The sequence below is a fragment of the Eptesicus fuscus genome, chromosome 2, assembly GCF_027574615.1.
Source record: "Eptesicus fuscus isolate TK198812 chromosome 2, DD_ASM_mEF_20220401, whole genome shotgun sequence".
Classification (NCBI taxonomy): domain Eukaryota; kingdom Metazoa; phylum Chordata; class Mammalia; order Chiroptera; family Vespertilionidae; genus Eptesicus; species Eptesicus fuscus.
The window spans coordinates 45,365,529-45,380,667 of NC_072474.1; the positions used below are offsets into that span (position 1 = coordinate 45,365,529).

Below are 15,139 nucleotides of genomic sequence, written 5' to 3' on the forward strand. Positions count from 1 at the left end.
AAGGGTCAGTAGTGTTGCATTCCTTTCTGGAGGATTCTTTCTGGAAAAGAATATGCTTCCATCTCACTAAGGCTTTTTAGCAGAATTCATTTCTTTATAGTTGCAATGCCCAGGTCCTCTTTTTTTTTTTTATGGCTGTCAGACAAGAGATTCTCTTAGCTCTTTCAGGAAATATTTACTTCTTGTCATGTTGCCCTCTCCATCCTCAAGCCAGTAACACTGCACTGAATCCTTCTCACACTTAAAATCTCTCTTACTTCTTCCCAGTCGCTCTGACTCCAGCTAGAAAACCCTCTGCTATTGAGGGCACTTATGATTAGATTGGGCCCACCTGGTAAACCGGGCTTCTCTCCCTACCCTTAATCTCATACATCTGCAAAGTCCCTTTTGCCATATAATGAAATACAGGGTGCCTCCAAAAATGTATACATACTTAGAATAATTATTCATTCCAATGGGTTAAATCTTAAGAGAAAGAAACATCAATTGAGCTTTCAAAAAATGTAGTTTTGGCTCTTTGAGGAAGACATGGTTGCTGTAGTGCAGCTCCCTCCCTCCGGCTCCTGACTCACCGCTGTTTGCTCTCGCCCAGGAACAAGTCGGTCAGGAGGCCGCCCTGCAGCCATGGCTTTTAAAGATACTGGGAAGACACCCGTGGAACCAGAGGGGGCGATTCATCGAATTAGAATCACACTAACCAGCCGCAATGTCAAGGTGTGTGCTGACTTGATCAGAGGCGCAAAGGAAAAGAATCTCAAAGTGCCAGCCCAGATGCCGACCAAGACTCTGAGAATCACTACAAGGAAGACTCCCTGTGGGGCGGGTTCTGAGACTTGGGATCGGTTTCAGATGAGGATCCACAAGTGGCTCATCGACTTGCACAGCCCTTCTGAGATTGTCAAGCGGATTACTTCCATCAGCTTGGAACCAGGAGTGGAGTCACCATTGCAGATGCTTAAATCAGGCTTTTTAATAAATTGGCTACCCGTTGTTTAAAAAAAAAAAATGTATTTTGGGGGGACACCCTATATATACACAGGTTCTAGGTATTAGGGTATGGGTATCTTTGGGGGTCCATTCTGCTTTCCAGAGAGAAATACCCAGACTTTTGAGGACCTCTGAATACACGGTCTGAGTTGATATTGATACATAAAGGCTCAAGGAATCATCATTGTTTTCTTTTCTTAGAATGGGAGTTTAGAGAGGCCAGGTAATAAATGCAGTTCTGGATAAAATCGGCTCATGGTGGGCTCTGTGTGTCCACAGATCACCCAACAGTCGTTTCCCCTATCAATCCATGTAGAATTGCTATAGTTGGTAGTTGGAGCAACACTCACATTGCCTGTGGACTACCATAGTGGGGACACCAGGTGAGAGCTTCTGTAATGTCTTTGCTGTTGCTTTCCCAATACCCCAGTTAAGATAGTCAATTAAAAAATAATGTAACACTTGATGGAATGGCAGAGATTAATCACACCATTAAATACCGAAAGGCAGGAGGAGGTCCCTTCCTATCATATCTATTTAATTTCTACTCTTGCCCCTGAAGATATTGAATGATCCTAGAAAATGACTATAGATTAGATCAATATCAACCAGAGAAGATTAATAATGTTCCAGGTACATGTTATGTAGCCATTGATTTGTCAAATTTATTATTTTTCACTCCAAGTTAAAAAGATCTGGAATAATTTGCATTAATGTAAGGTACACAACAATTTTCATTTTTAGTTTTGCTTCTAGGCCATTTTAACACTCTCCTCTCCATTATATTATAGTCTGAAAATATCTGGACTGCTTGACCATCCCACCAATCTTCATACTGGTTCATTAAATTCATGGCATCGTACCAATAAGATAGGATGAGTAAGATGTGGCGAGTGAACTGGAGACCTTGGAAAGACATATGCACCAGAGATTAAGAAAAAAATATTTTATAGTTTCAGGGATCTGCTTCTTCGGTGAAAATTTTAAAGGTCTAGTGGTCAGGGTACAGTGAAGTCCACTCCAAAATAGAAGACAAATTTCTGTATCTTGCATGCTCTTACACCAAAAAGTGAAGCATGGTATTTGGTATACCTCTTTGTATTCTATAAACATCCCAAATATCCTACAGACATTATCCTACCTAATAATAGACAAATATGCAAATTGACTGTACCTTTGCTATGCCCACGATTGGCCAGGAGGCGCGGAGGGGCGGGACTTGGGGTGGCCGGAGTGGCCGATTGGGCCGGCAGAACGCTGAGCTCGTGTGCCAGTGGCGCTGTGAGCTCAGCGTCTGCGCCATGGCTGTGCTGTGGCACAGAAGGGGCCTCTGGGGCAGTGAGCCCACGTCCTGCCGCAGACCATCAAAAGCGGGGGAGCTGGGTGCCTGTCTGCTCTGGCACCAGGCCTTTCAGAAGCCTCCGCTGAGCCGGAGGCTTCTGAAAGGCCTGGTGCACCAGCGGACAGGCACCCAGCTCCCCCGCAATCGAAAGCAGGGAGCTGTGTGTCCGCTCCGGCACCAGCGGACCCCCCTGCCATCAAAAGTGGGGAGTAGGCTGCTAGCAGTGTCCGCGGAGCATACTAGGCTTTGCGGGGCAGTGGATATGGCCTGGATGGCAGGTTAGGCCTAGGGGACCCCACACGTGCATGATTTAATCATGCACTGGGCCTCTAGTAGGTATAATAACTGAATAATACAAGCAATGTTATGACAATAAATTTGAAAACTTAGACAAAATGGAAAAAATTCTATGAAAGACACAAATGATCAAAGCTGATTTTTAAAAATTTTGAAATTCCAAATAGTTATATATCACTTAAAGAAAAATTTTTGTAATTATCTTCTCTCACAAAAATCCTCCAGACCCAGCTGGTTTTACTAGCAGTTGTAACATAAAGAATACATTATGAAGAATCAATGCCATTTCCCCACAAAAGGATACCTTCCCTAATTATTTTATGTGGCAAGCATTTCTCTGGCTTTCAAATCACACAAAGACATTGTATTAATTTTCCAGGGCTGCCATAACAAAATACCAGACTTATTGGTTTAAAACAACTGGCATTTATTCTTTCACAATGATAGAGGTTAGAAGTTTCAAGTCAATGTGTTGGCAGAGCCATGCTCTCTCCAAACTCTCAAGGGAATAATCCTCCCTCGACTCTTCCAGCTTCTGGTAGCTCCAGATATTCCTTGGTTTTCAGCTGGAATACTTCAATTTCAGCCTCTATTATCACATGGCATTTTTCTCATGTGTCTGGTCAAAATTTCCCTCTTCATATAAGGACACCACTCATATTGTATCCAGGCCCTCCCTAATGACCTCATCTTAACTTGATTAGTTATGGTAGTGACCTTGGGAAATGAAAAGATTTCTTAGGTATGAAACAGAAAAAATGAATAATAAAGAAAAATTAATAAATTGGACTCCAGGAAAATTAAATACTTCTGAAAAAACAAGTTACAGATTGGGAGAAAATATTTGTAACAAACAACTGGCATTTATTTGAGTGCTACATCTACAATATGTAAAGAACACTTACAGTTAGAGAGTGCTACATCTACAATATGTAAAGAACACTTACAGTTCAATATTAAGAAAAAAATAATCTAATAATAATGGATAATATATTTTAACAATCATTTTTAAATGGAGAATATAGAGAATATGCAATGGCCATAAAGCCCATGAAAAGACACAAAACATCATTAATATCAAGAAAATGCAATTTAATGATAACTAACAATGAATTGCCCCAATATATCCATTAGAATGGCTAAAATTAACAAGACTAATAATGCCAAATTTTGTCAAGAATGTGATGCAACTAGGACTTGTACACATTGCTTATAGGTAACCAAAATGTTACAACTACTTTGATAAACAATAGAAATTCACCCAAGAGAAATGAAAACATATATCCATGCTAATGTCCTTAGCAGCTTTATTCATAATAGCCCCAAATTGGATGGAACCCAAATGTATGTCAGCAGGTAAATAGAAAAATTGTGTTTTATTCATATAATGGGATACTATTTTACACTATTAATAGGTGTTATACTATAACTATTTGTATCATCTTATATAATAAAAGGCTAATATGCAAATAGACCAAACGGCGGAACAGGCGGAACAACCGGACAAACGAACAACCAGTCGCTATGACATGCGCTGACCACCAGGGGACATGTGCTGAACATGGCAGGTGTTGGCTGTGGCGGGATGGTGGAGCAGGTGAACGGGGGCTCCAGACCAAGGCAGGGCACTGGTTGCTGTCATTGGGGCGAGCCTCTTGTGGTAACTAAAAATTCATTGCTCCTGCGTGCCACAATCCCACTCGGCACTCACACCTGCTACTGGTGCCGGCCCTGCTCACACCTGCAGCCAGCACTGGAGCTACTACTCACACCTGCTGCTTGTGCCTGGCACGGCTCCCAATCACTTGGCGCCATCAGAGGGTGCGAGTGGCAGCTGCCAGCCTGATTGCGCCTGAGGGCTTCTACACTTCCCCCTGCTCCTGAGGGACAATCAGGTCAGCAGCTGCCACTCGCGCCCGCTGTTGGTGCTGGCCCTAGTAGCTCTGTGCCATCAGCGGGTGCGAGCAGTGCCCGGCACCATCAGCGCGTGGGAGTGGTGGGAGCATGGCTGCCTGCAGACAGGGGACCGGGGGCCGTGGCGGGAGGGGCCAGGCAAGCATGCGGAGGATGGGCCAAGACCCGCCCCTGTGCCTACTGCAGCCTCTCGGAACACAGTTCCTTTCAAGATGCATGAATCCGTGCACTGGGCCCCTAGTTTAACTACCAGTATAGAAAGGAATGAAATACCAGTATACCCAATACTAGGGATGATGTTCAAAAACATTATGCTGAGTCACAGAACTGGTTCAAAATAGTACATATTTTATTATTTCATTTTATAAAACAGAAAGACAAATATATACTATTTGTGTGTATATATATATATATATATATATATATATATATATATTATGATGGAAAATAGATCAGTGATTATTTGTGGCCAAGATGGGAGTGGGGACCTCACTACAAAGAATACTAGGGAAATTTTTGAGTCAAGAAAAAGATTTTACATTATTATTGTTTTGATGGTTATTTCAGCATATACATTTGTCAAAATTTACTAACATTGTACGCTTAAAGTGGGTTTATATTATTATGATACCTAAAGTTGTTTTTATAAAACTCTTACAAACCTAAAATAAGGAATTCAAGTAGATTAAAGTGTTCAGACCTGTCTTTTCTCTATTTCATCCCAGTAATGCATAAGGGCCTTTTACCATTATGGTTGGATGTGGGCCCTGACTACTATAGATATGGCTCATTCATATGAAATAATCAAAATCTGACTTTATTAAAGTAAACATATATTTTTAAAATATATACTTGAAAAATTGGGAGAAGGCTAAGCTTGTCAATGTTCTTCAGATTAGAAGTTTGATTTCAATAAACTGAATGAACATGAGTGAAAACAATTTGTCTCTATGATATCAGGAGTGATGCAGAGGAGACCAGGGGACTTTGCTTGGGAGGCTGTGGTCCCAGTTAGTAGTATGAGCTGGGAATTACTGGAGGGCCAATAAGTAAGTTTCTGCGTAGGTGTGCTGGCAATGTAGAGCCTCTGCAGAACAGTTTTAGAGAGTGCATCTTTGTCATAGAGCTCCAGGTCCCATCAGTGAGTTGGTCACACTTCTTTGATATGTCTCCTGGGAAATCACTCTTCCTCACTCATTACTTCCATTTTCAGGATGCACCATCACCCTATACCAGTGTCTTAGCTGCCAAGGAAGCAGCACTTCTTTCCTACTAATAGCTCTTCCCCACCTTTTATTAAAGTAGTTTCTTCCTTTTCAAATATGTTGCTATTGATTTTAGAGATAGAGGAAGAGAGAGGGAGAGAGAGAAACATTGATAAGCTGCCTCCTGCACTCCCCACACTAGGGATTGAGCCGCAACCATGGCACGTGCCCTGACTGGGAATCAAACAAGCGACCTTTTGGTGGATGGGATGACACTCAACCAACTGAGCCACACCAGCCAGGGCTAAAGTAGTTCCTTAATGTCTGAAGGGGAACTCATATGGAAGAGGACGTTCCGTGATCATGCACAGTATTTTCAAAGACCCACACCTGGGTCTTTTCTATAAGCGTGATTTTTTCTAGCATCAACTCTCATTCACCTTGTATGCTTGACTCCTCTTCTTATATTAAGCAAATGGAGAATTCATAATGAAAAAGTTTGAGAGGAACCACCTCAGGCTTCTGTTCTGTCTCCCTTCTGCTTCTCCTTTTTATGTGCCTCCACCTTCCAGCCACCTTTCCCATCCTTCTGTTCGGTTTCTAATCCAAAGTAGATTCCATCAATCCTCATTTCGTTAGTACTCCTTGCCCTCAGCCTCACCTCACTGCTCTTGCAAGTCCTTTGACAACCACCATGTAAATCTGGTTTCCTGGGAGACAACCTTGATTATTCCTTGAAAACTTCAGTTACCCACGCTTACACAGTGACTATCATTCTCACGTCTTATAGACTTCATATCCATTGGCTCGAATAAAGCAAATAATAAGTCAAAGCAGTTTTTCCATACTATACTCAACACACTCATGATTGTAGTTAAAAGTGTTGAGAAACAGCTATAGCCTTGTTCTAATACCTTCTTTTCCCTACTAATCATATAAAAAGATCAGAAATATAGTCATCACTTGTTTTTAATTTCTTTGCAGACAGCCAGTTTCTCTTCTTTTAAGAAATCCTCACCTAAGGATAAGTTTCCATCTATTTTAGAGAGAGAGGAAAGGAGAGGGAGACACAGAGAGAGAGAAACATCAATGTGAGAGAGAAATACTGACTGGTTGCTTCCAGCCCCAACTGGAAATAGATGCTGCAACCTGGGTATGTGCCCTGACCAGGAATGGAACCTGTAACCCTTCAGAGCACAGGATGACACTCCAACCAAATGAGCCACTCCAGCCAGGGCCAGTTTTCCTTCTCTATGCATTACTCTCTGAGGAACTTTGATTCTGCTCGTGTTCCTGTTTGTTTTTTTTTGTGTGTGTTTTTTGTTTTTGTTTGTTTTTTAATGAATTTGTTTTAATGGATTAGAACTTCTCTTTGTGTTAATTCTAGTTTTATTGCAATGTAGGGTCTGACGATTTTCTAAGGGTACTGCCTCCTTAACAAGATTATTGGGATTCAGAGTTAATGTTCAGTTACATTTTACTCTTATTGGTTCTATTATACAAATCAGTAACCTCATTCCACCTGCTGGTTAGAAAAAAACCATTGTTATGGAAGTGGGGAAGGGGAAGTTCTTATGATTAATTAGCTAATATTTTGTGTTATATGAAAATTTTCCAATCCTCAGCTTGAGGATAGAAAGTCAGATTATAGCATAGTATCTGAGATATGATAGAAACTCAGTAATATTTGTTGAATTGTGATTAGATATTTTCACCATATTCACTGTGTTATCTTTACTGATCAGGATAGGGATGCATTGTCTTTAATTTGAAAGATGGGTTCACATCAAATAGCTGTTATATGAGAAAAAATATAGTAAAGAGGTGACCTTTTCAATTATGTATCACTGGTCAAAAGAGCTGAGAGAGTCTCTTAGCCTGATTCCCAGAAAGCAGAGCCACAGCAAAGGGCTACAATGGTGCTATTATTTTATATGGAGGACAATTCCAGGGAGGAGGAGTGAGGAACTAAAGGAGTAATTCACAGAAGAAGTGGAGCCAAATGGGGCTGTGGTATTGAACTGACTGCAGTACCACACTCTGGAGATGCCTATAAACTGCATCTCTGGACCATTCCTGGGGAGGGAAGAGAGAAAGCAGAAACAATTTATCCATCTGCCCTTGACATAATAGTTCCCCATGCTTACAGGTCTTGCATGCAGGGTTTGGGAGCTGAGCAGAATCCTGTGCTATTGTCAGTATGGCAGACCTGGGGTGGGAAGGCAGAGATACATGGATGTGGTGGAAGATGTGGCATCATCCGGTTGCATCTGGTAAATCTGCTGAGAACACATGGAGAGCTGGAACAAGGATGCCAAGAAGATCTGAGGAGAAGTGTAATTGGTGTCTGATACAAAAGGTCTTCATTTCCTTCTGCAAACATATGGCATCTGAACATACCCTGCTGAATGCGAGACTTTGTGAGCATACACTCTGCACTGCGGAGGGTGTCCTACTTAGTAGACTTATTTCCCCTTTGGATGTGGCTGATGGGATTTCCGCTAACAAAGACCGATGCCTGGAGGACATTCTAAGATGGATGGAGAGGCGTGTGGTCCATACCTGTAGAGGAAAGAATGTAAGGAATGCTTGCAAGTACAATTCTTCTCTCCTTTGATTGCTTTCTTGGGAGTAATCTTTATGGAGAATTTCTGCCTTGTTACAAGGCTCATTCATGAATGTGAGGGCTGTATATGACACACTTGGGAGTGGCAGGAGCAGCTAGTAGTGTAGCTGCCACCATTATAACGGACAGAAATAAGATGCTTGGAGTCAGCGCCCCTGTGAAGATATGCAGAATTTTTTGAGGAGGATAAAAATATTCTGAAAATAATGCTATGAAACAAATCCTGGTTCATGGGTCAATATTGATTTCAAATTCCTTTTAAAACACTCAGATATAGATATCAATTTATTTAAAATATATTGTATATGATTATCTCATTTTCAGAAAGGAAAATTGAGTAATGGAAAAGTTAAAGATAATTTAGTTTTCTATTTACTTTAGTTTTATCCCCAGGAATAGAATCCAGTCAGATTTTACCCTTTTGGGGGAGGCAGAGCTCCATTATGAAAGCTATTAATGCTTTTTCCAGAAAAATGCACTTTGCAGCTGTAATCTTATGCATATGGGTGCACATTTACAAGCTTGCATAAAATTTCAGACCCTTGAAATCTCTTTCTCCAATAAAGGCAGAAACAAAAGAATAATCTTACATGGTCTTTTATGAAACTGTGAATAAAAATTAACTTTAAGCAAACCTAATTCCCCCAAAGAAGTTTGTGCTTGCTTTCTAACAAACTAGGTAAATTGTACATAACACTATTTATTTTTTTCTCATTTTAAGGAAATTACCAAATTTCAAATGCATTTTTTTCTTTATAGACAAATTGATACAGTTCAGAGGAAAACTACAAAATATGAGGAATTCAGGAAAAAAAGGGTATATAATAAAAGGTGAGTAGAGCTAGGAATTTTCCAATTTGGAGAATAGAAGGCCAAAGGGAGACATGGTAGCTTCTGAAGATATGTTAAAGAATAATACCAGGAAGATATAGACCAATTCTTATTAGTCAGTGAAAACAGAACAGGAGATAATGGGCTTAAACTGCAGCTGGGAAATTTAAGTTAAATATAAGAAAACTTTTTAACTATGAGAACAATTAAGCGACTGTGCAAATTGTCAAGAGAAATAATGAATTCACCTTTGCTAATAATATTCAAAGTAACACTTGACACTCACCCATCAGGAACAAGTTAGGAATAATAAAAATCAATTCTACCAACATTCTGGGTATGGATTAGATAATTCAAGAGGGAATGCTTTTCAAAATCCCTACCATGTACAAAGATAGACATGATGGGAAGAGAAGCTTTTAAAATGTGTGAGAGGAACATAATACTAATTCTACAAATAGTTATTAGTTTTCTATAATATATAAAATTTAAAGTTAGTCTCCAGGAAGGAAAAGATAAATCCCAAATGGCTCAGGCCCTCAAGTTGCTTACTTGCTGTTAAATTGGTGCCCCCAATGATTTCAAATTGCATATCCTTGTTGGAAAAAATATTTTGACCTAGTAAAAGTACAGTAATTGATATAGATGTAAAAATATACCAATTCAAAAGAAATGCAATAAATTTAAATGGATGAGACAAAAGTGAAAGAAATCTCACTTTTAAAATATTTTGCTCATTGCTTCATATATCCTTTGCTTATTAATGAAAACCACAATAATTAATCAGGCCAGTTTTATATTTAACAATGATAATTGTTACTCTTTATATCAAATCATCTGCTCAATAATGTTAAGGTTCTTGGCTGACGTCTTGCCACATCTGATTAGACTGTCATTATTTTTACCTTGTACAGGGGGCAATGAAGCACTTGAACTAGAAACAGGAGAGTTGTTAGCTGTGCTCCTTTAGATTTTTTTCTATGCTGCTATTGTTTGTGTTACTATCCTATCCACCTGTAATTTTTCTACAGACACCTTTTTATTTTTATTTTTTATATATTTTTTACAGATACCTTTTTAAAGTTCTGGTTCCTTGTCTGAGGTTTGCTTCATTGGAGCTAGATAATACAATCTCTGAAGTGACTTTTTTTTAAAAAAATAATTCTTTATTGTTCAGATTATTAGAGTTGTTCCTCTTTTCCCCCCCATAGCTCCCCTCCACCCAGTTCCCACCCCACTCCCTGCCTTTACCGCCCCCCATTGTCCTCATCCATAGCTGTACAATTTTTGTCCAGTCTCTTCCCACACGCCCCACAACCCCTTCACCCCAAAAATTGTCAGTCCACTCCCTTTCTATGCCCCTGATTTTATTATATTCACCTGTTTATTCTGTTTGTCAGATTTTTTGTTCACTTGATTTTTAGATTCACTTGTTGATAGATATGTATTTGTTGTCACTTTGTTGTTCACAATTTTTATCTTTACCTTTTCTTCTTCTTCCTCTTCTTAAGAATACCCTTCAGCATTTTATATAATACTGGTTTGGCGGTGATGAACTCCTTTAGCTTTTTCTTATCTGTAAAGCTCTTTATCTGACCTTCAATTCTAAATGATAGCTTTGCTGGGTAGAGTAATCTTGGTTGTAGGTTCTTGCTATTCATCACTTTGAATATTTCGTGCCACACCCTTCTGGCCTGCATAGTTTCTGTTGAGAAATCAGCGGACAGTCATATGAGTAATCTCTTGTAGGTAACTAACTGTTTTTCTCTTGCTGCTTTTAAGATTCTCTCTTTGTCTTTTGCCCTTGGCATTTTAATTATGATGTGTATTGGGGTGGTCCTCTTTGGATTCCTTTTGTTTGCGGTTATGTGCACTTCCTGGACTTGTAAGTCTATTTCTTTCACCAGGTAGGGGAAGTTTTCTGTCAATTTTTCTTCAAATAGGTTTTCAATATCTTGCTCTCTCTCTTCTTCTGATAACCCCATAATTTGGATGTTGGTATGCTTGAAGTTGTCCCAGAGGCTCCTTACACTATCTTCATATTTTGGATTCTTTTTTCTTTTTGCATTTCTGGTTGGGAGTTTTTTGCTTCTTCATATTTCAAATCTTTGACTTGATTCTTGGGATCCTCTAGTCTGCTATTGGATCTCTGTATATTATTCTTTATTTCAGTCAGTGTATGCTTAATTTCTAATTGGTCCCTTTTCATATCCTTGAGGATCTTTCTAAATTTCTTGGAGGTTTCTAGAAGATTCTTGAGTAACCTTATAATTGTGGTTTTGAACTCTATATCCAGTGGTTTGCTTTCCTCCATTTCCTTCATTTGTGACCTGTTTCTTTGTCTCCGCATTTTGGCTGCTTCTCTTTGTTGTTAGCGTGGCTTTGTGTGCTAGGTATCCTATAGGGCCCAGTGGCTCAGCCTCCCTAATTACCTGAGCTAGACACTCTTGGTGCACCCCTTTGTGGGTTGTGTGCACAGTCTTGTTGTAGTTAAGCCTTGATTGCTGTTGGTATCACGGAGAGGAATTGACCTCCAGGCCAATTGGCTATGAGCATCAGTTGTGTCTATGCTGGGAGAACTTCTGTGCTGGAGACACCCTTATGGGGCAGGACTTGCTTCAGTGGGGCTTTGGCACTCACTGAGTCTGCCCCCTGAATGTGTCTCTTATGGATGTGAAGAGTTGTAATCTGGATGGTCTCACTCTGACCACTGGGTACACTGGCTCTTGGATCTCCAAGGAGGTGCAAAGTCAGCCACTGCCTGAGGCCACCCAGCAGGAACTACAGAGAGATCTGCAGATTCCTCTTCTTTGTTTGGGGTTTGGAGGTGCCCAGATGGAGGCCCAGCTCTCAAGCAATGCAAGCTGCTGTGGAGCCTTGGGCCTTCTTTTAGAAGCTCTGGGGCTCTCTGGCCCAGCTGCAGCTTGTTAGATTTTAGATTACAAAAGGCCAGGCCATTCATATGCAAAAGTCTCTATGCACAGCTTGGGTGGGGTTGTAAATTGGGTGGGGTGGGGGTCTCAGGGAATCATCAGGGCAGAGCAAACAGCAATGGCTGCCCATCAGCCCTATCCGAAGAGGTCCCCAGGTCTCTGTGTCCCACAGCACCATGCAGGAACAATGATCATTGCAAGCACCTCTGAGAGAAAGCCGCCCTCGTGTTTCGGCCCGATGTTAGAGAGTCCAGTTTCTCCCTGTATGAGTCTGGGTCCCCTAAGTCTCACCCAGAACTGAAGTTCAGAGCCCTCGGGAGCTTGTATCTCCCTCCTGATTGAAAAAGACAATAGCATACCCAGTTGCCTGCCAATTTCCACATGCACCTCTGTACCTCTATACTTCTGCTCCTCCACACCTCCTCCCAGTCTCAGTGCACTTTTCTCTTTCCTTCTAGTTGTATAACTTCCACTCAGCCAACTTTCCTGTGGTTCTGAATAATATCCATTTTGTCTTTTAGTTGTAGTTTTGATGTGGTTGTGCAAGGCATCAAGTTCAGGTGTTTACCTATGCCGCCATCTTGGTTCCTCTTCTCTGAAGTGACTTAACCTTTTGCACTCGGATGTCGAGATTAAAATTACTCTTTGAATGTATCAATAATTTGAAATATAAAAAAATCCAAATAAATAAGTTTGTATGAAAAGAAACTCCAGTTTTTTATTCTACTGCTGCGCTTTGTAAAATCTGGGGTATTTAAACAATTAAATCCCGAGTAGAATAAAGGAATCGAGAAAAAAGCAAGCGAGTGCAAAGGGTTAATTGACCCATTTGACTGTAATATATATATAAACTAAAGGCCCGGTGCATGAAATTCATGCACTGGGGGGGAGGTCCCTCAGCCCAGCCTACGCCCTCTTGCAGTCCGGGATCCCTCACTCCTTATCACCTGCCTGCTCGCTGCTCCTTACTGCTTGGATTGCTGCTCCATAGTGCTGCTGCAGAGTCAGGAGAGGCTCCCACCACTGCCGCTGCACTTGCCATTTATGAGCCCGGCTTCCGGCTGCCTGGCTTCTGGATGAGCGGCACTCCTCCTGTGGGAGCGCACTGACCACCAGAGGGCAGCTCCTGCATTGAGCATCTGCACCCTAGTGGTCAGTGCGCATCATAGTGACTGGTCGTTATGCTATAATGGTCACTTAGGCTTTTATTATATAGACTAGAGGCCCACTGCACAAAAATTCATGCAAGAGTTGGCCTTCCTTCCCCTGGGCTGCCAGCACCGGCTTTCCTCCGGCACCTGGGACCCGAGCTTCCCTCCTCCAGCTGCTGGCAGGCACCCAGGACCTAGGTTTCCCTCCGCCCTCCACCCACAGGCACCTGGGACCCAGGCTGGCTTCCCTCCATCACTGGCTTCATCAGGAAGAAAGTCTGGAAGACTTCTGGTCTAATTAGCATATTACCCTTTTATTATTATAGACTAGAGGCCCAGTGCACAACATTTGTGCACAGGGGAGGGGGCTCCCTCAGCCTGGCCTACACCCTCTCACAATCTTGGACCCTTTGGATGATGTCCTACTGCTGTTTTAAATCAGCAGTCAGACATCCCTCTCATAATCCTGGAACACTGGCTCCTAATCATTTGCCTGCCTGCCTGCCTAATCACCCCTAATTACTCTGCCTGCCTCATCACCCCTAACCACTCGCCTGCCTGCCTGATAGCCCCTAATCACTCTGCCTGCCTGCCTGATTGCCCCTAACCACTCACCTGCCTGCCTGAATACCCCTAACCACTTGCCTGCCTGCCTGATTACCCCTTACTCCTCTGCCTCTGTCCCCACTGCCACAGCTTCATTAGCAAGGACACCCAGAATGATGTACAGAAGGTTGTTCGGCTATCTGGTCTAATTAGCATATTACATTTTTATTATTATAGGTATTTTAAACAACAAATGCATGCATGGAGGCATCTTATCAGCTCCTATCTAGGGTAGACAGATCCTTCTCTTTCTTCAGGACCTCATGTTCTAAAAATGGCTTGTGACCTTAGCATTCATGCAATAAATTACGTTTACTAGTATTGGTAAAATGATAGAATTAGATGGCTACTTCCAGATTGTAGCAGACTAGATTATTCTAAAAGCCTTTCAATGTAAATCAATTTAGATGTTAAATAAGCGTACTTTTAAATGTATTGATGAACTCACAGAAAAATTTTTAAACCTTCAGGAATTATCCTTCTTAAAAATTTTAAATCTAGAAAATATATTTAAAATATGTGGACAGTATACTAGTAATGAGAAACTTCGTTCTAAATTTTAAAAGAACTTCTAAAGCATATATATATATATATATATATATATATATATATATATATATTCCCCTAAAATGTATATACACACTTTGAAAAATTATAAAGGCAGTATTTATTAAAATACATTTCATTTTCAATATTTGAGCTATCTGCTTATTGGCTATTAAAGCGTGTATACATTTTTTGGGATACCTTATGTGTTTGTATATGTATATATGATAAAGACAAATTTCATAGGTTTGAAGTGCAATAAATAATGGTGTGCAAATATACTGTTAAGCATGTCAACAAATATAGACACACACTGTATAAAAAGTAATGACACTATGCAAAGTTGAGTTAAGATTAAATAGAAAGCAAGAGAAAACTAAAATACTAGACAATAATATAAAGTAATTTTGGATGGAGATATTTAGAGTTAAAGTTTTAAAGTTGAAATATTCTAAGATCTTTATATTGTTTAGCAGGGGGAATAATAAAGGGATTTTTAAAAATATTAAGAATGCAAGGTGAATTTTTAAAACTAACCACCAAAAATATATTACTGATATATAGTGCCAAATGGTGAAATGAGATTCTAAAAAAATCAATGCAATCAACACAAAAGAAAGAAGAAATGAGAAAAAAGGTAGCATAAGAAGTAGGACAGATAGAAAATACAAAATAAGGAAGTAGAAAAAAATGTATTAGCA

At 40.4% G+C, this 15,139-nt stretch overlaps 1 protein-coding gene across 1 annotated transcript; it reads left to right on the forward strand.

Annotated features, from left to right (window-relative positions):
- Positions 1-624: 624 nt before the first annotated feature.
- LOC103293907 (40S ribosomal protein S20-like) lies at positions 625-996 on the forward strand. The gene has a single exon (XM_054721773.1). The coding sequence runs from the start codon at positions 625-627 to the stop codon at positions 994-996; it is 372 nt and encodes a 123-aa protein (XP_054577748.1).
- Positions 997-15,139: the final 14,143 nt, after the last annotated feature.